Genomic DNA, 26823 nt, shown 5'->3' on the forward strand with positions numbered 1-26823 from the left:
AACCACGCCAACCAGCCCGTCAAATAAAGGCAAACACCGCTATGTGTATATTTTATATTTTAACACCGTATATGTCCGTTATACTTTCACATGTAACCATTATTGATGATTATTCTGGCTTGATAGAAAAATACTTACACTATTTAATTATAATCTCATAAAAATATGGGCTTAATCTTTAAATTCATCCATACCCAGAATGGCATTGACTAACTAAAGCATTTTTAGAAAACAGTAAGCTATATTATGAAGTACTTATGACATGACTTATAGATTTCGATGTTATTATTTTTTATTTATTTATACTTTTAAAATAACAGTACAATGTTTAACATAATGATAGCAGTTAAAAAACCACTAAGGTTTATATGTGTGCTATCAATAGTCTACACTACAAATTTATACATTTAAATACTATCACTATACTACAGATCTAAATACGTACATACACACTTAAAGTAAACTTAAAAAATTTGCTTTAGTTTAACCCTAATGTTTTTTTTTTTAATATTATAACATAGATCTGAAGGTAGTTTGTTAATTAGTCTGGGAACAATTTATTTATTTATTTATTTATTTATTTATTTATTTATTTATTTATTTATTTGGGAAACAAACAATTTTAAAAACACTGTAATATAAAACAAAAATAACAAAAATTACAAATCAATCAAGTTTCCACTTAAAGCTAATACACAAAAAAAAAAATAACAAATTGAATTAAATTAAATTAAAATTGAAAGTAAAACAAAAATAAAAACTGCAAATACATTATCACTTTAGGTAAAAGAGTTAAAAACAATTAGCATTTTAAGATATTACGAACTGCTCTTTTATAAACACCAATTTTTGGGCAAAAAATATCTAAGTTTTGGAGGTTATTATTATAATTTAGGCAAGAACGGTACAAAAACACATTCTTTGTAAATTTATTTTTACATGAGGGTACAAAGAACAAAGAATTATTTCTAGCACTAAGACGAGGACATTTAAATAATATGTTACTTAGAAGATATTTAGAGTCAACCATGTTATTAATTATTTTATACAAATATATTTGGTCTCTTAATTGTCTACGCACAGTTAATGGGACTATTCTAGAGATATCTTTGTTATCAGATAAACCAGCTCTAAATCGCAAATTTTTTAAGAACTTATTTTGTAATCTTTCTATTTTATCTACGTAGATGTTATAAGTGGGATTCCAAACTGTGGAACAATATTCAAGTATGGACCTAACATATGCGTTGAATAAAAGAATAAGGGTGGAGCAATGTGTAAATTCTTTACTCAATCTTAAGATGAACCCAAGCATACGATAAGCCTTAGAAGTAATATACTCGATATGACAAGTAAACGATAACTTGTGGTCTAAAAATACACCCAGATCCCTAACCTCTGATATTCTGGCTAATAATGTATCCTGCAGTGAGTAATTATATACTATAGGTTTCTTTTTCCTTGTGAACGTTATTATGTTACATTTTTTTATATTTAGATATAAGAGATTTTTAACGCAATAGTTGCTTAAGTTATTAAGGTCAGATTGAAGTGATACACAGTCTTGAGTCGAGTTTATAGTTTTAAAAATTTTCAAGTCATCCGCATAGAGTAAAATATTGCATTAGAAATGATTTGGGTAATGTCATTAATAAAAATATTGAATAATAAAGGCCCAAGATGAGACCCTTGTGGTACACCTGACGTGACGGGCACAAATGATGAACTAAACCCTTTAACAGCAACAGCTTGACTGCGGTCTCTTAAATATGATTCAAGCCAGCGAAGCAGATCACCGTGTATACCTAATAAATGAAGCTTTCTGATTAATAAGGAATGTGAAATCTTATCAAACGCTTTTGAGTAGTCCGTGTACACTACATCCACCTGACCACCACTATCCAACACAGCTACAAGTTGATGAGTAAATTCACATAAATTAGATTCAGTCGACCTACCATCAATAAACCCATGTTGTTGGTCAATAATAACCGGTCTTAAAATAGGGTATAAATGGTCATAAACAATTTTCTCGAACAACTTAGCAATAGTATTCAATTTAGAGATAGGCCTATAATTTTGTATATTATGTTTATCACCAGACTTATGAATGGGTACCACATACGATTGTTTCCACACTTTAGGAATTCTTCCACTACGAAGAGATATGTTAAATAGCATGCAAAGGGGTAGTGCTAAGTTATTATAGCAGGATTTCAAAAAAATCGGAGGGATTTTATCAGGACCACTACATTTGCTAATGTCAATATTTCTCAAATATTTCCTAACTAGATCAACAGATACATCAATTGTACCTATAGACACAGACACAGAATTTAAAGAGTGGTCCAAAGGCAATGAAGATACATTGCTAGTATCTGGTTCGAAAGCAGACTGAAAGTGAGCGTTGAAGAGGTGACAAATTTCATTGCCGTCCGATGATTGAATGGTATTATAAAACATCAAATCAGGTATATCAGATGTAGCATTCTTGGATTTTACGAAAGACCAGAAGATCTTACCGTTACGTTTAATGTTATTTTCAGCATTTCTAATATATCTATTGTAACAGTCTAGCTGCACACATTTTTGGCGGTCACGAAGATAGTCAAATTGATCATAGTCACTTGATATTATATATATTTTCCACTTTTTATGAAACTTCAGTTTTTCATTGATAATTTTTATTAAAGCTTTGGAATACCATGGAGGATAGCGTGTATTAAAAGATTTCTTTGTTGGAACATATTTTCTAATTATGTTGTTAATAACCTCATAAAAACAGTCAAGGGATACATCTATGTCATTATCATCAATTAAGTCAGTCCAATCTACCTGAGATAATTCTGAGTTTATTGCATCATAATCTGCAATCCGAAAGTTAGGTATAAAACGCACTGGCGACCGCAGTGAAGGACTCCATGATATTTTAGGATGAATAATCAAAGCTGGGTGATGAGAATCTTCAAAGACCAAAGGTTCATTACATCGATTCACGCTGCAAGTAACTCCACTGATGACTAGATCAAGAAATCTTTCATTGATATTTGATACAGTATTGAATTGATTAAATTTTGTAAATTGAAGAAAACAGTACAATGACTGGACTAATACATCGTTACTAATCATTAAATTATTGGTATAAGAGTTACTAGAGCTCCATCCAGCCGAACTGATGTTAAAATCACCTATAATTAAAAAGCAGTCATCAGGTTTATTTACGTGGCTATTTGAAACGGTCTCAAAAAAATCATTAAGACAATCTAACTGATTACGACAGTGAGGAAAATAACAACAGAACAGATGCAGAACCCTATAACTTGGCTGTTTATTTAATTCTATAGAAAGCATTAAAACGTCAGCGACAGCACTCGGGAATTGGTAATTTTTCGTTTCTTTAACCATCAAACCGCGTTTAACTGCTATAAGCACACCGCCTCCAAATCGATCACCTCTTGAGACATAATCACGGTCACATCTATATACATTGTAACGGCAATCAAATAACTCAGCATCGAAGATACCTGGAGCGAGCCAGGTTTCACTCAAACATATAACATCATAGTCATTAACTAATAAGTTTCTGAAAAATGTATTAGTTTTTGTTCGAAGACCTCGAACATTCTGATAATATATAGAAAGATTAGATGAATCCACAACTGATGGTAACCAATTTGACACATTTAGTGATACGGTTATGGAATGAGTGGTTATTCTGATAAAATAATATACCATAACGAATTTTTATATGAAAATAATATACTCGTAAATCCGCTCGCCATACGTATTGTTTGCACGCTGAGTGTATATCCGATTCGCAGAAATGATTATGAAATGAAATGAAATTTAGATTTAAAAGGATATAAAAAAAACAATTATTTTATAAAGTTTTATTTAACATTCACTTTGAGAGTGTTGGTCAAATATTGCAACAAAATTATAAAATTTTATCCTAATGATTGAGCAGATATTTGATAATAATAAAAAGGAAACCTCACATTCTTAAATAAAAACTTAATAATAATATTTTAAATGTGTAGAAGAATATAAATTAATTTATAAGAACAATACACTCAAGCTGTAACAATCTGTATTTTAGGTGATAATAATGCAGGCACGCACATTTGCTTCTAAATTCTAATACAATATTGAATATTAAATTTAATTTATTTCTAAACATAAATAAAATAAAAACTTGTTTTAATAAATTAAATATATTAAAGATTTTAAATTAAATATGTAAAGTGACTATATATGTGTTATTATTATGTTTACATACATAAAAGCAAAATATTACTTAAAAGTATCTTACCCTTTCTAAGTAATATTAAAGGTGAACAACCACAAACTAAGTGAAGAAGTTACCTCAGTGATATTATTAGTTGTTATAATTATAAAAAAATGGTTATATTTTTGTAATATTCATATTTTTCCTGATTCAATTAGTTCCTTTATTTTGTACCTCTGTATTTTACCTGACGCTGTCCTAGGAAATTCGTTAACAGTTTTTAAAAGTCTAGGTATTTTGAAACGAGCTAATTTTCCATTACAGTGGGTCACCATGTTTTCTAATGTGAATTTTGCTCCTTCTTTTAATAATACAACCGCGCAAAGTTCTTCACCCAGTCTTTCATCTGCTACTCCAATTACCTGTGAAATAAATAAATAGAGGTAGATAGCTTATACCGTAAATATATTGTATATAAAATAATTGACTGCCTCGTTGGTCTAGTGGCTTGATGAAAGGCCGCAGACCCGGAGGTCCTGGGTTCAATTCCCAGGTCGGGCCAATAAAAAGTTATTGGGTTTTTCTGTCAGAAAATTTTCAGTAGCATCCCGGAGTCTGAAAGTTGGAAGTGTATACACTCCCGGGCCTCGGACAGCAAGTAAAGCCGTTGGTCCTGCGCCTGAACTGTTGCTGGTCGTGTCGAATTGCCATCCCATCGGGTTATGAGAGTGAGGGAAGCGAGAGTGCACATGTGTTTGCGGACAGACTCGTGCACTATAATATCTCCTGCGCAGGCTGGCTAATCTCTCTTGAGATTGGCCACCGTGACCAAAATCGGTCTGAAGGACATTATTATTATTATAAAAATAATATAAACTAGGTACATAGGTAAATGATGTATTATGATATCCTCGTGATTTCGGCCGCGGCGTCCATACTCGAACGACTAGCCAATTTCACAGGTCATTAAGTGCAACCACAAGTGCACTTTATTACCTAACTCTTACAATAAATGTAATTAATGAGATTAGGGCTGAGCGAAAAAAATATTATAATCGTTTTTAAATGTTTTTTTTTTATATAGAATAGGAAGGCGGACGAGCATATGGGCCACCTGATGGTAAGTGGTCACCAAACGCCCTTAGACATTGGCATTGTAAGAAATGTTAACCATCGCTTACATCACCAATGCGCCACCAACCTTGGGAACTAAGATGTTATGTCCCTTGTGCCTGTAATTACACTGGCTCACTCACCCTTCAAACCGGAACACAACAATACCAAATACTGCTGTTTTGCGGTAGAATATCTGATGAGTGGGTGGTACCTACCCAGACGAGCTTGCACAAAGCTCTACCACCAGTAAAAACAACACACAAAGTTTTAAGTGTTAAGACACACTTAAGGTATCAATTTCAAAATATCGATATGGCAAAATGTTGGTAATTTATTGTACTATTTAATGTATCAGTCTCCGTCCTCAATGAGGAATTTAGAATAAATGAAATACTATTTATTTATTTTTCGAATGTTTATTATGTTTACTCGAGATAGTCGAGTGAATAGCATACTTACTTATACGATTAAGCATGCGGTCGCATTTTAAAATCGGAAATCAATACCACCTGAGGTTTCATGTGATTGCGGTATAGATTTCATATGTTGTATGTATGCCTGCAGCATTCAACAACCCGTACTAATACGTGAAAGCGATGAAAAACAACCACCAAATATATGCTTAGGAGAAGAAGAGCCCATCGCGCTACTTTACATACCTGACATTCTACTATGTCTGGGTGTGTGCTCAACTGGTCCTCGATCTCTTTCGGCGCAATGTTCTCTCCTCCCCGTATGATGATGTCTTTAAATCTCCCAACGATCCTTCCGTAGCCATCTGGAGATAATGTAAATTTGTCTCTGAAATGCAATTTAAAATATGATGATTTTTTTTCGTCCGTATTTCTTAACACAGTCTACAATTATTAATTATTTAGTCTATTCTAGAAAGGACTGTTAATTTGATTGAGCTTGAGTCGGTATTTGTTAATATAATATTGATCTTATAATTTTAAGTAATTATTTAATATTGATTACAAATCACTTCTATAAAATTAATCCTTTTTTAACTATACTTCTAGTTGCAATAGTAGAATTTAATAATAGAACAAAAGAGTAATGTAAACGCTAAAATAATTATTAAACCTAGATCCCAGATTTTTATTTATTATTTTATTTTTTGGATTTATTAAATCCTTATATTCCAAGCATTAGATACTGTTAGGTATTATTTTAGCACAACATTATATCAACGGATAGCGCTCAGTTAGTTATGACTAACCTACTCAACTAGTTCTACTCAACCTTTAAGTATTTAATTTATTTATTCAATGTGTTACCAACTGCTGGCTTTGTAATTTACTTTTCTTAAAATAGTTGAGTGACTCGACTCGAGTGGTGACAGTTGATACTGACGTCATAAGCCGATATTATGAATACCATTTACTGGTGGTAGGGTTTTGTACAAGCTCGTCTGGGTAAATACCACCCACTCATCAAATATTCTACCGCAAAACAGCAGTACTTGGTATTGTTGTATTCCAGTTTGAAGGGTGAGTCAATCAATCAATCAATCAACAGCCAATCGTTGTCCACTGCTGAACATAGGCCTCTCCCAAGGTGCGCCAAAGCTCCCTGTCCTCCGCCTTCCGCATCCAGTTGGTGCCCGCCACCTTCTTAAGGTCGTCGGTCCACCTGGCTGGAGGGCGCCCTACGCTGCGCTTGCCGATTCGCGGTCTCCACTCTAGGACTCGTCTGCTCCAACGGCCATCGGTCCTACGACATACGTGACCAGCCCACTGCCACTTCAGCCTGCTAATTTTGCAAGCTATGTCGGTGACTCCGGTTCTTTTCCGGATAATCTCATTTCTGATCTTATCCTTCAAAGATACTCCGAGCATAGCTCGCTCCATAGCACGCTGAGCGACTTTGAATTTGTGGACTAGTCCCGCAGTTAGTGTCCACGTTTCGGCACCGTATGTCATGGCAGGTAAGACGCATTGGTTGAAGACTTTCGTCTTCAAACATTGCGGTATAGACGACTTGAAGGGTGAGTAAACCAGTGTAATTACAGGCACAAGGGACATAACATCTTAGTACCCAAGGTTGGTGGCGCATTGGCGATGTAAAAGATGGTTAACATTTCTTGCAATGCCTTTGTCTATGGGCGTTAGTGACCACTTACCATCGGGTGGCCCATATACTCGTCCGGCTGCCTATACTATAAAAAACCTTCTTGGAGGCTCATTCACTTAGCTTGTCTACTGTCAAATAGAAATAAAAGGAAATTGTAACCGTTACACAATTTTTAATTTCACTTCCTAACAGTACATATTTAAAATTTTGTTAATTCTTACTAAAATAAAAATAAACAGAATTACCAATTAATTCAGTAATAAGTCATGACGTTGTATTGCTATGGTTAAGATTAAAAAATATTATATGTAGCGATAAAAATAATTTTATTGGAACAGTGTTAGCGAGTAATCGTATACGTTAAAATTGAAAGGCTAGGTACCTTAAATGCAATATGCGATTCGATGCGAAATTTTTGCCGGTTCGAACATTAATTAACCAATCGTAACAACCAGAAATTAAGTTTCTGTGTTTTATATTTGGTATAAGCAGACATCACTCATCAAAGTTTTTTTAAATATCAACCAGTGCCTGGAGTAATTTCAAAGCATACTCACGTCGAAAAAACAGATTGTGTTTTAAATTAAAATGTTTAGGTATACTTAAGTATTCATGTAAATAAGGTACGTTACTTTATCAGTAGATACTGCGGTGCTTTAGGAATATCCTAATAATCAGATAGATATTAATGGTAAGTATTCAAGATCGAAACACATTATATGTATTTTACATCGCGCTATAATAATGTTTTTTTGAAAGTACTAAATAAGTTTTTGTAAATTTATAATGAGTGACCAATTATAGTCGAGATGGCCCAGTGGTTCGAACGCGTGAATCTTAACCGATGATCGTGGGTTCAAACCCGGGCAAGCACCACTGAATTTTCACGTGCTTAATTTGTGTTTATAATTCATCTCGTGCTTGACGGTGAAGGAAAACATCGTGAGGAAACCTGCATGTGTCTAATTTCATTGAAATCCTGCCACATGTGTATTCTACCAACCCGTATTGGAGCAGCGTGGTGAAATAAGCTCCAAACCTTCTCCTCAAAAGGGAGAGGAGGCCTTAGCCCAGCAGTGGGACATTAACAGGCTGTTACTGTTATTGACCAATTACACTATCTGACCACCAGAATATACTCGGTTGTTTTATTTTAAAGGCTCACATTACCAATACTACCGGGTAACCTCAAACAGTAAAACTAATCATTAACCAAGAATTAGCTTAGCAAATTTTATTTCATTTTCGGTTTGAACCCAGAACCACGGGATCTACGAACTTTAAAGCTAGCCACTAGAGCTACAGGACTACAAACTACCGTAATAGTTTTAAAATCTCTTACCCTGTATACAACCAACCATCTTCTCTTAGCGTCTTCTTTGTCTTTTCCGGTTCATCCCAGTAACAAATCATATTATTGTAGCCTCTAACCATTAATTCTCCGGGAACACCGAATGGTACCATTTCTCCTTTTTCATCGACTACCTACAAATAATTTTTAAGTTCTTGTACAATATTATTAAAATACTAGTACGCTTCAGTTGCGTATTTATTTTTAAACATGTACGGTGCAAGTCTTTAACATATGATATAGTTAAAATATTAATAAGTCAATGGTATATGTATAACGATATTTAACACACAGGTTCAACGTGCTGATCATTGGGTGGTACATTGTCGTATTTTTAGTACAGTCTTATTATGTTACTTTTGTTGTAACATCGCATTTAAATAAAAATCGTACAAAAATTACTCAATTTATTAACTTTATATTAATTCAATATATTAAGTTATTCTCATAATAAAATATAAAATTATAGTAAAACCGAAGTGTAAAAGCAAATAACCAATACCTTCACCTTTATAAGATATCGTTGTATAAGTATATAATATTTCAATTCAATTACAATAACATAGCCGTGAGCCGGTTAGAACGCGAGTATCTTAACCAATGATCGCGCATTTAAACCCAGGTAAGCACTAATTAATTTTAAGGCGATAACATGAATGTTGTGAACAGCTGGGAAATAACCTGTAGGTGTCTTATTTCACTGAAATTCTGCTACATGTGCATCTGCAAACCGAGCAGAGTGGTGGAATAAGCCTCTCTTAAGGGTGAGGAGCCCTTATCATATTGTGGGACATTTATAGGTTGTCACTTTTTTTTACTATATAATAACAAAACATCGTCGCTCTGCTTACTATTGCATTAAGCTTACCTTCACTTCAGTATGGTCGGCTATATAACCAACAGATTCAGCAACAACATCAATACTGTCCCCAGGTAGCGATTGAAACACGGAGGCTGTTGTTTCAGTCAGTCCATAAAGTGCCTGCATTTATCAAGTAATCAAGTATCATTAATCATTTATCAAGTAAAGCTTTTCAATACAATATAAAATATTATAAATTCTTCATTTCACTGTATTCGTATATTTAAAATAGATCACTTATCGTTTGGTACACATGAATGGATTTTGCGGAAATTAAATGCCAAGTTGAAAAGCGTGGATGAAGTTGAATCGTGCCCAGAATCAGATACATTTTAATTATGTCAATTAATCTATGTACATGCGCAGCCAAGATTAAACGATTTTTTTAATAATATGTTTATGAAATTGTGAACGAAGTCCTTCATGACGACCATTCTCAATGGTAATCAGCTATTTGTGCAGGAGATATTATAGTGCACAAGCTTGTTCATAAACAAAAGGGTTAGAGAATACTCTAACCCCTAATATACACATAGTCCGATAGTAGACTAGCAGTCTTAGTTACTAACGGATTTTGAAGGCACGCCAGTGTAAACACACCCAATTTCTAGGCTTCGGATCCCTACTACCAATTTTTTACAGGAATACCCAATAACTTTTCATTGGTTGGACATGTGGTTTGAACTCAGGACCTCGGAATGTGCAGCCCTACGTTAGTACTACTAGACACAAGACCTACGTTAGTTAATAATTATAAAATAATGTTACAATACACTTACGCTCACATAATTAATTTTCATTTGTTCATTCATTTGTTTGATCAACTGAGGACTACAGGGTGCGCCGGCTGCAAGAGCAATGCGTAATTTGATGGGCAGTTGGCCCATATTCGCTATCTGTGACAGCATATCGACGTACATTGTAGGCGTACCAGTAACGACTGTGCATCTGAAAATTAAAACTAATTTTTAATTGCTTGCAATTTCGTCTATAAAAATGATCTCCACATTACCGTCCCAGCAGTTGACGCAAACGGACGGAGCAGTTGACGGAGGATATATCTGACACCAGTATCCATTTTTATGTTGGTCTTTTGTGGTGGTGGTATTTTGACGAGCCGGTTGGCGTAGTTGGTAGATACTTGCCTTTCACGCCGAAGGTTGTGGGTTCGATTCCCACCCAGGACAGAAATTTGTGTGCATGAACATGTCTGTTTGTCCTGAGTCTGGGTGTAATTATCTATATAAGTACGTATTTACAAAAGAAAAGTAGTATACGTAGTATATCAGTTTCCATAGCACAAACTTAATTTGGGATCAGATGGTTGTGTGTGAAAAATGTCCCAGGATATTATTATTATTATATTAAGAAAATAAGTTTGTGTCACGTGACTATCAGCCACACTTATAAACGTTGCTTAGCGGCTGTTTAGTTAAATACAGATTTATATCTTTCAGTCATTATTGTTTAGATATTTTAAAAAAGAAGTTAGGATTGTTCTCTTGTTACTCGCTAAAAATCGTTTATAAATAAGTTAGTTATATTTCTAACCAATGTATGTCATTGTATGGGTTTTACATTGCATAATAATATGACCAGCAGTTTCACTTAGGAAATCCACTGCTGACTAATTTATTAGACACGAATATTTTAGTTGTACACAAGTCTGATATGAATTTTGTTATGGCCATTACATTACGTTGAGACCACCGTTGCTATTCTGTATGAACTCATTTCATTACTCACCCGTCAAATTTTGCCGCCGCATAGTGATATACTATTTTGATTTGTGTATCTTTTAAATGTTATAATTATTATGGTCAATGTCGCATATCACTTTTTGTTATATTTGTATATTTCATGACCGTTTTTTGCGAGTTTCGAGTTTGTTCTTACAGAATAGCTATAATATATATAGCTATAATAATCATAGGTATAATATATATATATATTTACTTTTCAGCGCACAGGGCATTGATATTAGCAGCTACATTATATATAGGCGCAGGGATCACGATTGTCGAACCATGTTGCAATGCAGAGATCAACGTCACTATTGAGCCCAAAGCATGAAACAATGGTGACTGAAATATAAACAAATACTTCAATAAAAAAAAAAGAAAATAATATGTCAAAACCAAAGATTAAACATTCTATTTAAAGCACATACGTAAGCCTTATTTATGTTTCAGACAAAGTTTACGTAATACGATTGCAAGATTAATAGAAGTAAGATGTTTGTGGATAATAATAGAAACACGTCCATTTCCTAGCTAGTTTATTCAAGAGAGACAGATTTCCATGACAACCCGAATAACATGAATAACAAAGAGTCTTATCCATAGCAACACACTAATGACATACATAACACTTCTACCCTTAAACTAAGAACATAACTTTTGATAAAAAATACAAAAAATAACAAAAATACAAAAAATAACTTACATATTTGGAAAGTAAACAATAACCGCATTTAATTATATTATACCGCATTTTACTGGTGGTAGGACTTTGTGCAAGCTCGTCTGGGTAGGTACCACCCACTCATCAGATACTCTACCGCAAAACAGCAATACTTGATATTGTTGTGTTCCGGTTTGAAGGGTGAGTGAGCCTGTGTAATTACAGGCACAAGGGACATAAAATCTTAGTTCCCAAGGTTGGTGGCGCATTGGCTATAAGCGATAGTTGACATTTCTTACAATGCCAATGTCTAAGGGCGTTTGGTGACCACTTACCATCAGGTGGCCCATATGCTCGTCCACCTTCCTATTCTATAAAAAAAAAATTATGTAATGAAATAAATTATATACAAAATAAAATTATCAAATTCGATTCCATATCTTTTAAAACCTTTCAGAGGTCTAGGTCTTAATCCAGGTCTAGGGATATTGACCTCCGGAACTGTTGGTGTTCCGTGAGCATAGTTAGAGCAAGAAGGAGTCATAGGATCTCGGGCACTTGGACTAATTGTATCTTGTAATGGTGCATTACAAGTAGTAATCGATTTACTTTTGATTTGATCCACATGCCTTTTAATAGGTGAACCGCCCTCCCCTAGCACTACATAAAGACGTAAACCTACTTTTTTTCTATTTCCCCTTCCGGCCATTTATTTCCTCCCGTAAAATTTCTCGTCCACACTTTGTCACCTAAATTAAAATATCTATTTGAACCGCCCGCTTGGCTAATTTGTTTCATTTGAGCCGATTGAACCTTATTGTCAATTTGAATATCGCTCCGTAATAAATCCAAACGTGAATGAAGATGCCTCTTTTGTAAAAGTGTAGCCGGTGCTACTCGGTGGTGCTGTGTTCTACTTTCCTATAATCCAATAAGTAAGATTGTAACGCATCCAAGTATTTGTTTGTATATTACGCTACATGCCATAGCTTTCATTTTAACGATGCCCATATGGCTTGTATGTAATTCATTTAACAAAATCTTTTTTAAGTTAATAGGCATGACCACCAAATATCCCCATACGACACAACCCATGTCTATATATAATTCGTGATGACGGTTAAAATACGGTCTCAAAATCTCTACGTATATACACTACATCATAACTTTAGCCCGAAAGTAAAATGGCCCATCGCTGCAGTCTACGAGCTGCCATAACCGGTATTCCTAACTTACTGCCAAAAATTGATACTAACGGCTTATGGTCCGTTCTTAACGTAAATTTTCTGCCATAAAGATATTGATAAAACTTTTTTACCCCGAATACTATAGCCAGAGGTTCACGTTCCATCTGAGAGTATGATCTCTCTGTTTCGTTCAATATCCGTGATGCGAAAGCAGAAGGTGAAAGGTCTTTCACCTTCTGAGGTGATGTGTGATATCACTGCACCAAGTCCAACACTACTGGCATCAGTAGTCAGTATTAATGGTGAATCGAGTGAGTAATGCACAAGAACCGTATGTGATATCAACATTTTTTTAACTTTGTTAAAACTTTCATCACATTCATTTACGTAAACGCTATTTTTTTTAATAAACGGTGGTGCTAATATGTCACTTTTATTCGGTACAAATTTTGCATAATACATAATTAACCCTAAAAAAGAACGTAATTCAGTTATATTACTCGGTATAGCAACGTTTTTAATAGCATCAATTTTGTTTAGACAAATTTGTACTCTATGTTTGCTAATTACGAATCCTAAATAGGTAACAGAGTCTGCGAAAAAAGAACATTTTTTTAATTTTTAATCCGTAATTTTCTAAACGCTTAAAAACTTCATGAAGTGTATTTAAGTGAGACTTATCATCTACTCCTGTTATAATAATATCGTCTAAAAATCAAACTCTAGGCATATCACCAAACAACTGCTCAAGTTTCCTTTGAAAAATTCAACGAACTACATACTACATAAATTAAACGATTATACACGAAAAGACCTTTGTGTGTCGTAATAACTGTAAATTTCTTACTCATCTAGTTCAAATTGGGCATAAGCTTGTGATAAGTCTATCTTAGTAAATTTCTGCCCACTATATAACTTGGCTAATAGGTCTTCTGGACGAGGTAAGGGAAAACGATCTACCTCAAGGCATTTGTTTAAAGTTAAAATTTATAATCACTACATAACCTAATTGTGCCATATTTCTTCATAACTAGAACTATAGGTGTTGCCCAGTCTGAAGCACTAACTGGAGTAATCACTCCATCCCTTACCAATTCGTCTAAAGCCTTCTCAACTGGTTCGCGAAGAGCGTAGGCCAACGGACATGCTTGCATAAAAATAGGTCGCGCGTCTTGTCGTAAAATAAATCCAACAGTTCCACCAGTAAATCTCCCTAGACCATCTGAGAAAACCTTAGAGTATCTGGAACTAAAAGATTTAAAATTAAAAATTTCATCTCCAATATTTTCATAAAACTGTAGTATCGGATAACTTATTTTTAATTCACTTATCCATTACCTGCCTAATAAACTAGTTTTACCACTATCTATAACATACAAATCTAACATTTTACTAGTATCCTTGTACGTAACCAAAACATTAATTTTACCCACAGGCTTAACAATTTCACCAGTATAATAACGCAAAGTTATATCACAGAATTGTATGTTCCAGTTTAAAAAATAATTATTGTAACAAGTCAAGCTAATGTTGAATCCCATTTACACAAATGTTGATAATATATGGTGCAAATTTATTAATATTAACAGAATCTAAGGAAAACTTATTTACCTCGTTATCACTGTTATTGCTATTGTTGCTGCTATTTGAGTGTAAAATATTATTTTTATTTAAATTACGGATTGTCATTATCTGTTGTAAGTTAGGGCACATCTTCCGCAAGTGGCGTTTAATATTACAAGCCTTCCAGACGTACATAATATACTAAAAGGCTTCGTTATGCTCTCTGCCACAAGCTCCACATTTTTCACCTTTGAATCACGGATTGCCCTGATGAAATGATTTCCCTCTGTTTTGCTCTCTATAGTATAATACTTTACGCATTCTACTAGGACCCGCTTCAGAGTTGTCTGGTAACTGCCTATCTGCTCTACTAGATCTCGTTCTACCAATATTTGATCCCTATGCGTAATTATTACCTTCGCTCCTTTGCTTAGTCATCACTTTATGTAAGTTTCTACAGTCGATACTGTACTGCTTCCATTATGCTTCTGCACTAAAGCCGCGTCAGCTTCTGCCGCCTCCATAGCGATTGCTAACTTAAACGCCAAATCGAATGTGATATCATCTTCCGTAAAAAGTCTTTGCCTTAAACTTTCACTAGCTATGCTACAAACAAATTAGCCTCTTAGGTTTTCTTTTAAACGACCTGATGGAAAACGACAGTTTGTTGAAGATTTTTTTTTAGCTCCGTAACATAATCTGCAATACTCTCATTTCGCTTCTAAACACACTGTCTAAATTTAAAACGTTCAGTAAAAACACTAGGTCTTGGCTGCATATGGTTTTTCATTATAATGACTAAATCTTCAAACGTTTTTTTAGATGGTTTAATTGGTGTACATAAATTAACCATCAGCTCATAAGCTTCGTTACCCATCAGAGTTATTATTTAATTTATTATTTATTATTAAAGTTGCTACTTTTCTTGCCGGCTTAACATCATTTACAACCAAAAATTGTTCTATCCTATCGATATATAATTCCCAATTGTCTTTTGAGATGTCAAACGAACAAATTTTACCGACTGACATTTTTCGTTGTATATTATCTTCCAATAATTATTTCTTTTAACGTTCAATTTGATTAAATACAATATGTAACACACTTGCCTGATAGTTTCAACAGTAAATTCTGGTTTCTAATTGCTTTTTATCATCGTCGCCAATAAGATGTTTGTGGATAATAATAGAAACACTTCCTAGCTAGTTATTCAAGAGAGACAGATTTCCATGACAACCCGAATAACATGAATAACAAAGAGTCTTATCCATAGCAACACACTAATGACATACATCACAAGAAGATTTATAATTCGTTAATAAATAATAGTCTGCGTATTACTGTCTAGGGTAATAAATAATTACTTATACATTGATGCACTTATAACTGAATGTTTGTATTTTTTTTTTAATATTAACTGACCATTTATATTTGTTCTCTCCGTCGATCTTACATTACATTAATTCTTTTACGTTATATCTTGCATAACTTACTCCATGTTGTAGAAAATAAATCCTAAGATGATAATATTTATAGATGTTACATTACAAGTTATTGAAGTAAAAAAATTGAGTACCAGTATGACGATACAAACAACACTATCCCTGACATGGGATATTGGCTTATTCTTGATAATTTGCGCTAAGATAGCCCAATAGGAAGCACCACTGTGTTTTCATGTGCTAAATTTATGTTTATAATTCATATCATGCTCGGCGGTGAAAGAAAACATCGTGAGGAAACTTGCTTATATCGAATGACAACCAAACCGACATCTCATGAGGAAAGGAAGCCTTTACATAGCGGTAGGACATTTATTAGCTGTTTACTTTACGTTTTATAAATAATGGATAAAGTATGGAATGGGGTAGTCTTTGATTTTTTTATAGTAAATGTAAGCGGACGAGCAAATGAGCCACCTGATGGTAAGTGGTCACCAACACCCATAGCCTACCGAGACGAGCTTGCACAAAGCCCTACCACCATTAAATTATTCTGAAATAACAAACTACGAAAATGATAGTTCGATTAATTTTGGCTGCAATCATGTCCATTTACTTAGAATGAAATTCAGATTACAACAGAGAAACCACTAAATAATCGTCCAGTTTCTGACAAGTTACTACATTTACTTAAACTTATTTCATTTAATTATTCTGAATTAAAATAAATAACTTTTAAACATAAAAAAAAACAATTGCATATCGTACCTGTAAGCATACTGTTTGATGTTCCTCGTTTAATAACAACCTTTTGCCAGAAAAATAAGTATTATTGACGACAGCTAAATGAGAATCTAAAGCAGCTTTTGGATTACCTAGAATTAAATGGCGAACTTATTTTTATATTTTACCAGACAAATGTTAGGCCTGCTAATTTAAAATATATCGTATTGCTGCTAATTTACAATATATCGATTGTAAACTTTCGAAAAATATTTTCTGACGCTTATTATTTTTGATAAAACGGACCAAACTCAGTTAAAATAATACGCAGTAGCCTAATCTGACCTAAAACATTATAAACTATCGAAATTTTATGCATTTTATTATAAATTGAAAATATAAGCTTATATATAAGCTTATAAAATTAAAATTTTTACGGTGTCATACAAATGAACAGAAAGCATAAAGATAAAATACAAATATATGTTAAAAACATTTCTTAAATGGTTGCAACTATCATTACATTTTTTTTTTTAATAAAAATATCAAAGAAAATATTTATACTTATCGGTAAATTCTAAAGATTCGGTAAATAATAGATCCATAAGGTACATAACCTCTAAATGCGAGTATTCTAGTTATTTTATATCTAAACATTCGTTTATCTCTCGGTCGTATAGTTGCAAATTTGTACAACTATAGGTATTTTCTGATAAGGGTTTGTGTTATTTGTTTGAATTGTATATCTTTTATCTCAGCGTGTAATAAAATAAATTATTTTTATTACTGGATTCCGTAAAATATAAAGTGATATGTGTACACTACTTTATTGGAAACAGTCATAACTTTAATAACAAAGTCTTTTTCTATATTTTAATAATACACCTGCATTTAAACTAGCTTATTCACCATTCAATCTAGTACACAATTATAATGCTAAGTATAACTCCTAAGACAGAACCTTACGACCTAGTATATTTAACCACCAATTATTATTTATATTTTCCCTTTCATTTAGGCACAAAATCTTTGGCTATTTGTCCAAATAGTCAGGATAGACTTAGCGACAATGGTATAAGGCCTGGCATAATGTTTTGATATGAAACTACAATTCAAATACTAAAATAGTTAAAAAATCTTACCCGTTGTGCCAGATGTCAAGAGACAAATGCTGCCGTCCTCTGGTTTTATTTCCTTGCCATATTTTGAAATTTCACAATTGTTTTTGTATCTGTTTATCAAGGAGTCTACGGTAGATACACCACTGTAAATAAAAAAAGTTCATCTTGAAGACAAATTCCTTAGATTTTAATCTTCATCGTGGGCAACCAACCACTCCTAATATTTCCTTGATCCACTGTAATTACAGGCTCCAGGGATATACGATCTTAGTTCCCAAGGTTGGTAGCGCAATGGCGATGAGGAATGGTTAATCTTTTTTAGATCGATTACCGATTTCATAAAAAAATTACACACTTCTTATTTCCTAACTCTGGGCAATTACTTTTCTTAATAAGAAAACTTAAGATCTGTTGATATCCTAACCCGGTCTTTTTCTTTTTCTCAATTCATACCTGTGATCTCGAAATCTAAAGCCGTATAAGCTAACGAAAGACCAAACAAACCAATTGATATTTAATCTTAATAAATTAAAATAATAGTTGATGTACTTCAAATATGCTGGACCTATTGGGGGATCACATGATGAACAATGAGGCCACATTATAAAAGGATTGTCTTGTAGCTCTGTATTATATATACTCTACTAACACAATTAGACTTTTAACGGATATAGATATTTCTTGCCTGTTACTTCTTCTTCGGCATAAAATATTATAAAATTAAATCGGATAGGCTTTGTCTATACAAATACTTTACAAACTCATTATAAGTGTCTGCAGTTTATTTGTTAACTGGTCTGGTAACCAAATTAAGATTTCAATCCCAGGGTCAGCCCCATAGAGTGTAATAAGAAAAATATTGTAGCAGCCCGGATTTAGGAAATAGGCAGTGCTATAATAAGCAAGTAAAGCAGTTGTTTTGACACATGAAATTTTTGCAGTATCATCGAAATAAACGAGCCATTCTCGTTTATTGACTCAAGTCCATTAAGATATCGAAGAAAAATTGAAAAGAGTGACGGAATAAACTATGTACTAGTGTTCGCGCATACACTTATACAATATATGTCTTACGCAGATGATTAGTCCTTATTGATGCCGCTACTGGAGTACATCATCACATTTGTAACAAAAAAGAGATAGCCAATAGTATAATGCAATAACTAACTAATAGCTACGCAATTAATACTTGATATTGTTGTGTTCCGGTTTGAAGGGTGAGTGAGCCAGTGTAATTACAGGCACAAGGGACATAAAATCTTAGTTCCCAAGGTTGGTGGCGCATTGGATACGTAAGCGATGGTTGACATTTCTTACAATGCTAATGTCTAAGAGCGTTGGTGACCACTTACCATCAGGTGGCCCATATGCAAGTCCGCCTTCCTATTCTATAAAAAAAAAAAAATTAAATGATCACCTATGTGTCTGAATTGATGTAACTTAAGCCGTTTTAATATTATGGCATCCTAGTTTCCGCCCTTAGTTTTATTCACGTGTGATAAGTGGGTAAAGAAAATAGGTTTTGTATATAAAAAGAAGCCTATGTCCTTAGTGTACAAGTTTGCTTCACATCAAGTTTCATCACAATTGGTTTAGTGGCTTAGTTGTGAAAGCGTAACAAACATACAAGGGTTAGTTTCGCATTTATAATATTAGAATACATATTTGTCCGTCATTTGAAGCACCTATAATATTAAGCGTAGTAGTATAATATTAAGAGTTGCGAAGTGAGAATTGAGTGCAGTATTGTTATATTTATAAAAAGGAAATTGTCGTACATTTTTAAATATAATTACTCACTTAATGTTTTCTTTTCCTAAAGTCATAATAGTCGTAAGATTTGGAAATATTTGTGATGCGAGTGACCCTTCTTTTGACGTTTGCAGTTCTGGTAAGATTTTGTTTAATCGTCCTATGTAATCTCTTTTCTTAATTGTTTCGCCGATCAACAATCCTTTCATTTGGGTTTTCTTTATACAAAAACCTAACTCATTCATCTCATATGCGGGGTTGATAAAAACCTTAAAAAAAATATTTAGTTATTTTAATATTTACAAGGAAAAATAAATATCTATTTACATAGTTCGGCTATCGATATCATCCGATTTAGAGGATCTAAAAATCCACTCATCTACTACTCCACTAACTAAACTACTATTGTGTTTTGTTCCTAAAATATCTCTTTTTTGTAATGAGTAGCTCATAAAATTGGCGATCTCTAAAAAGTTATTATTTTATTTTATTTATTTTAGACAACCAACACTAGATACATTAGTTAAACAGTTTAATAGAGGTTGAAAATGTTTTTTTACAAATGTTCTACTAATTACAGCTTATCACATCATTCGTAAAAGCATCACATAAACAGTCATTAAATAAAGATGATCGTTAACAATTACAAGTTCATAAAAATACAAATACATTAACATAATTAAAATTATTAAAATTTTAGAATACAAAAAAATGTCATAATTCTATATAAGTAGCGAATAATCATCATTACCATCATTTCGTTCTTAAATTTAATTTTAAATCAATGACAATCTTTTAGACGGCGTGTTTTTGTTTTTAATTTGTATTTTATAAAAATGTCTGTACATAATTAAAAAGGTAAATAAATAATAACAATATTTATCTTGTAAAATTATATGAAAGTAAGCTTGTAAGTAACTTCTACAGTACGGAAACTCTTGATTAAATAACGTGAATTTACACTCATCAAAACTAAAGGATTGCGTGAATCACTTACTATGATATGATTTAATCAATTTAATCTTAAAATTGCATAAGGTATACCTATGAAAATAAATATTATAACACTCACCGATATGAGTCCAACTCTAGCGGCTGCCACAAGCGCCACGACCCATCCGATACAGTTATGAGACCAGATCCCCAACCTATCTCCTTTCTCGAAACCGTTATCTCTAAGTGCACATCCTAAAGAATCGGCCTGAAATAACATTTATTATTAAGTAAAATATATGAAATTAATTGGGTCAACCGTCATTTATTATTTATTATTATATCTCTTGTTACCTATTTGCATTAATTTTCTCACGATACCGTCAATTGTGGCAACATTACCATATTTTTTTACTATTTTGCAATTTACTCCAACATGAAGTTTTTATTGATGATTTTTAAAAAAAAGGTGTTTCTCTTTTAACTGAACCATTGAATTATATTAAATCTTTCATAGAAACGCTATAAAAACCAAGAGTATAAGCGGGGTAAAATTGACACATTTTTTGGCAACTTTAACTACCCTATATTTTGCATATAATGTTTGTCACAGAGAGCACGGGACGTAAAGTTAAAATAAGCACTACCAATACATAGGTAAGTTGACGTTGAATGTCAAAACTGTTATAACAGGTGGGTCATCAGGGTTGAGGGATTACGCACAATCAGTGTTTAAGTCGTGAGGTATTGTCTTGAGTTCATACAAAGATCCTATGGAAAGAAAGACGTCCGATTTTTCAGAAATACTTTTCTAATTTTACTTTACATGAAAACCTAATTCGGACAACCATATTAAAATTAAAAAAAACCAAATTGGTCAAGTAATGCGACCAACAAACAGCATTTAACTTCTTACTTGATTCAACAAATCATCATAAGTAATAGAGAGGTCTTCATGTATGGAACGGATGGCAACTCGTCCCGGGTATCGGTGTGCTGTCTTCGCTACCACATCGCCCAAGCTGGCATGTACCAGGGGTTCGCTTCCAAGATTGTGCAGATAGCCTTCATGTGAATGTCGATGAAGATTACGGGCTAACCTGTAATTTGTTACACTTTACATTTAAACATTATCATTTAACATAGTTTATTGTTTTTTTTATGTCATATGTAGGGCTGGAGGCAGACGGACATCACTGCACATTGGCGATGGAAGAAAATTTCATCGCCAATGTGCCACCAACCTTGGAAACCAAGACGCTATGTCCCTTCTACCTGTAATACACTGGTTCACGCATCCTTTAATCCGTTGTATTGTCACGGGGTACACGTGTGTAAGGGGTCGTTCCACCAAGACCGTTACATTAATAAAACTCGTCATAAAGATTATAAAATTTACAACATAAAAAATCAGGGGGTGGACCGTTGACAGTATCTGGTCAATTAAGTTCACATTAAAATTAAGTCATAGATTTAAATAGATAAGCAGGATAGTGCAAACCCTGAACGCAGTATTACAATGAGTGAGCAAATAAATAAAAGCAGTGCGAAGCAGCAAAAAGCACCAGCAGCAACAGCAGGCCACTGGACAAGCAGCCTCTCCTCCACAAAACAGCAGAGCCTCCAACAGCTCCAAATCAGCAACAATTCCTCGGTTAAGTCGACCGAACAATACTATATTACTTTGTAATGTAATATACAAAGTATATATAAAATTTAAAAAAAATACTCCCTCAGGAGTGTGTATATGTGGAGAAATAAGGCAATATATGACTTAAATTGCACGTGGCACGGTTTTGATACAAAGAGGTTTGGTAACCCGAAGCTCTCAAATAAGTTAAAAAAAAGGTGTATTTTTAATCTTTTAAAACTGATAGGCGTCGGTAAGCGACCGGCGCCTGCTCAACGATCAAACGGACGGCCAAACGTAGTGCTGCCATCTCTCAAACCGAATAGATAATAAATGTCGATTCGGTTAGATTAGTTAAAATAAATACAACATTTTAATTAAAATTAATATATTGAAATATTAAAATTTATAGGGTTACAGTATGTTGTCATTATTATATTTCTTTTTATTTGTGAACGTAATACAACATACATTTTAACAATTATAAAAGATAACGATGTTATACTTACGCAAAGTACAGCCGTAACCGTAACAGAATGTGAATGTCCCACTGCTCCGCACCTCTTTTTGAGGAGAAGGTTTGGAGCTTATTCCACCACGCTACTCCAATGCGGGTTGGTGGAATACACATGTGGCAGAATTTCAGTGAAATTAGACACATGCAGGTTTCCTCACGATGTTTTCCTTCACCGTCAAGCACGAGATGAATTATAATCACAAATTAAGCACATGAAAATTCAGTGGTGCTTGCCCGGGTTTGAACCCACGATCATCGGTTAAGATTCACGCGTTCTTACCACTAGGCCAAAGTACAGCACAGCAGAGAATATAAATTTATAATGCAACAATAGAATAATAAACAAATATAAACTTATCGAAGTCAGCTGTTCCGGCTAAGAATGTATGTTCCGTGTTACGTATATATATAATCATTTACGTAACAAAAACACACAATACTATATTAATAAGACAGTAATTTTAATGTATGTATTTATCGCCCCTTTACCCCAGGTGACCTACAGTAAATACGTGTTGGAATAAACATTTTTTATAAATAAAACATCTTGTTAAATATAACAATAAACCGATTACGAATACTTTAGTTACAAAATGTCATAATTACTGTAGTTGGTTGCCACTGCACACACATTACATGCGTTCGTTATTTGTTTGAGCACTATTTTTTAAGTGGTAGGCTGTATTTTACAATCACACTTTTGGTATTGATAGACTGCAATCTTACTATGAAATTTATCATCTTAACAACAGAATAGATTTTGGGAAATTTTAAACGTCCCGTAGCGGGAACTTTTGTGCAGTATTTAGTAATTTTTTTTCGGTGCTTTGACTTATGAAGCGAATGGTATTTGTAACTATTAAAATATGAGAACACAGTCTTTATCACATAACTTTCTTCATCAAGCTCCAATTACCAGGTAGATACGAAATCAATATTTTATGTATAAAAAAATAATTTATATTTTAATTAAAGTAAAATTTTTAACTATACATATATAAATAAAATTTTTTTTAACAACTTACAATAAACGGAAAAACAACTTTTTAAGTTATAGTTAAAAATAGAAGCATTAATTTCATGTTTTGACTTTGAAAATAAAATTCGTCTTTGAAACGTACCTTAAGTTAGCTACACTTGCAAGTCTTTTCGATAAAAAACACACACTTTTGTTTAACATTATTGAATAAAGTCAATATGTACGAGTCTGACGAATGACACTTAACGACTGACATAACGCATCCATTACATTAAACTTCTAAATAATAATCAATGCGTCACATTCTTGTTATAATTATATGTAGATTTTAATTGATTTATAATAAAGTATGACAAAAGAATAACGAAAGTAATAAATATAGTACTTGTTTATTGTTTTCATTTATCATTTATTGTTGATTTTTTATTTCAACTTATCTGATGGATTTTCATTATTTGATTCATTAATCAAATCTCTTATAAGGTATTCTGTACTTAAAAATAAATCACTTAAAACAGCTTCTTATAATATCATGTTCTTATAATGTTTATATTTATCTTAACCTTGTAAAATATCCTTATACGAGTCTAGCCTGTCTTATTGATATGTACTATTAGCACATTGCTAAAGATGCAAATATTTTATGTCTGAGAGTGTATTATCAAGTTTATATTAAAATATGTAATTCATCATTAATAAATAATACAATAAATTCGGTTAATGAAGAGTAAAGTATTAAGCTAGCATGTAGTTAGCTTAATACTTTACTCTCATAAGCGAAATATAAGCGAATCATAAGCGAAGATATCATTATATATTTAAGCGAAATTTTTATTTCGTAATAACTTATAATAATTAAAAATCTAATATAATTAAAACTAAATACTATTAAATATAACTTTTTTTTATAAATTTTTAATAAACCTCTTTGCTAATAAGTTTCATCATCGTCATAATATGAATTTGATTCTATTAAAGACTGCTGATTCGCGAGATTGCTTATAATTACATAGTTCGAGGACTCAGAAATATAATAGGGATTTTAATATTATGACGTCACAAACATGGCAGTCATTTGTGGTGTATTTTACAGTCACGTGATAGTTTGTCAGATTTTAATTAATAATAATTTAATTTCTCACATATTACTTAATGTTTATCTAATAAATATGAGCATGCTGATAGTATAAAGAGTCGTTGTTTGTCAAAATAAATAATCCCATTGATATCATATCTTCACATTATATATAAAACGTTATAGTTTAAAGACAGTTATAGGAAATATATTACGTTTATGTTTTTTTATAGTATAGGAAGGCGAACAAGTATATGGGCCACCTGGAGGTAAGTGGTCATTAACGCCAATAGACATTGGCATTGTAAGAATTGTTAACTATCACCTACATCGCCAATGCGCCATCAACCTTGGGAACTAAGATGTAACGACCATTGTGCCTGTAATTACACTGGCTCACTCACCCTTCAAACCGGAACACAACAATACCAAGTGTTTCTGTTTTGCGTTAGAATATCTGATGAGTGGGTGGTTTCTACGAGCTTGCACAAAGCCCTGCCTGCCACCAGTGAAATTATGTTTATGTAATGCATATTTTTGTAAAATAGCTTATCATGTCACCGTACTTGTAGTGACTAAAAGAAAATTGTCAGCCTAGGCTGACAAGGTGGTTTCAAAATTTGTTAAAGAAAACGTTAAAAATATATTGATCTCTAAAATGAGCTATTCTATGAGAATAAATTCGAAACTCACTGAACACGACAGTCGAATGTCATAAAATTATATTTGACATTGACCATCATAATAGTTATAACATTTAAAAGATACATGTTTCAAAATACCGTATCACAGTAAGTCTGCTTTGAACATATCACGAATAACACACGAAGTGAAATATATAATATATAGTGCTTTAAATCGCGACAGCACTAATCTGTCTGCAGTAGATAATTCCCAGTAAATATTTAAATGCTTAAAAATAAGAAAAAGATCGATAAATATCGTGATATTCATTTATCGCAGTGTTAATTCTTATCTATTGCTAATACTTATCCGTTTTTTATCACGCATTGGAAACCTTCAAAAAGGTACCTGGCTCCCTGGGGGATTAATGGGGGACCCAGTTATGTGGAAATCTTACCTACTAAAATAACTGTGATGGCTTCGCACTCCTAGCTAGTGCGAACCACACGTGAGGCCCCCACCTCACGCATCCACGGCCCCAGTGCTTACTTTGTCTTGTTCTAATAGTACCACAGAACAAATCGTCTGCACAAAAATAATAATTTTATACTACTTACTTAAAATTCAAAATAAAGAAAATGTGCAGTTCTCGCTCGGCACGAATGTATAAAACAAGACGTTTTTTTTCTATAAATTTACTCCATGTTTATGTATATATCCCGTTTTGAGGCTTGGAGCTTATTCCACCACGATGCTCCAATGCAGGTTGGTGGAATACACACGTGGCCGACTTGCAGTGAAATTAGACACATGCAGGTTTCCTCACGATGTTTTCATTCACCGTAAAGCACGAGATGAATTACAATCACAAATAAAGCACGTGAAAATTCAGTGGAGGTTAGCCCAGCATATCATGTATAAAGATTGTATTTTCAACAACATGAAAAAATATTTTACCGCAATCGTTTGAGTGAAACTTGACACACATAACTCACTGTCAATCTAATTGATTTTAAGTGAGCAAACGGTTTACCGTTTCTTTTCACTAAAGGCAACAAGCATCTCGAATCGGGGGTTGAATAAAATATCAAAGATTCATAAACGATTTATTGTAAGCTTTACACTACTAAAATATATTAAATTTGATTGATTAACATGAATTATAATCACAAGTTAAGAACGTGAAAATTCAGTGGTGGTTGCCCGGGCTTGAACCTACGATTATCGGTTAAGATTCACGC

General features: G+C 33.1%; 1 protein-coding gene across 1 annotated transcript; it reads right to left on the reverse strand.

The window, feature by feature from the left end:
* Positions 1 to 3917: 3917 nt before the first annotated feature.
* Positions 3918 to 24125, reverse strand: LOC126771270 (medium-chain acyl-CoA ligase ACSF2, mitochondrial). The gene is made up of 12 exons (XM_050491064.1): positions 24026 to 24125; positions 21674 to 21857; positions 20897 to 21025; positions 19873 to 20093; positions 18094 to 18215; positions 16997 to 17103; positions 11590 to 11717; positions 10413 to 10581; positions 9640 to 9753; positions 8763 to 8905; positions 6004 to 6145; positions 3918 to 4650 (listed from the first exon to the last, which is right to left on the reverse strand). Exons 1-12 carry the CDS (start codon positions 24082 to 24084, stop codon positions 4423 to 4425), a joined length of 1746 nt encoding a protein of 581 aa, XP_050347021.1. The 5' UTR covers positions 24085 to 24125; the 3' UTR covers positions 3918 to 4422.
* Between the last annotated feature and the right edge of the window lie 2698 nt (positions 24126 to 26823).

The sequence above is a fragment of the Nymphalis io genome, chromosome 10, assembly GCF_905147045.1.
Source record: "Nymphalis io chromosome 10, ilAglIoxx1.1, whole genome shotgun sequence".
Classification (NCBI taxonomy): Eukaryota; Metazoa; Arthropoda; class Insecta; order Lepidoptera; family Nymphalidae; genus Nymphalis; species Nymphalis io.

Coding starts and splice junctions, on each gene's coding strand:
- LOC126771270 (XM_050491064.1), bottom strand. CDS start 24,084: ATGTTAAACAAAAGTGTGTGTTTTTTATCGAAAAGACTTGCAAGTGTA. Junction 21,858..24,025: donor GCAAGTGTAGCTAACTTAAG/GTACGTTTCAAA, acceptor AACAAATTACAG/GTTAGCCCGTAATCTTCATC. Junction 6,146..8,762: donor GATGGTTGGTTGTATACAGG/GTAAGAGATTTT, acceptor ATTGCATTTCAG/AGACAAATTTACATTATCTC.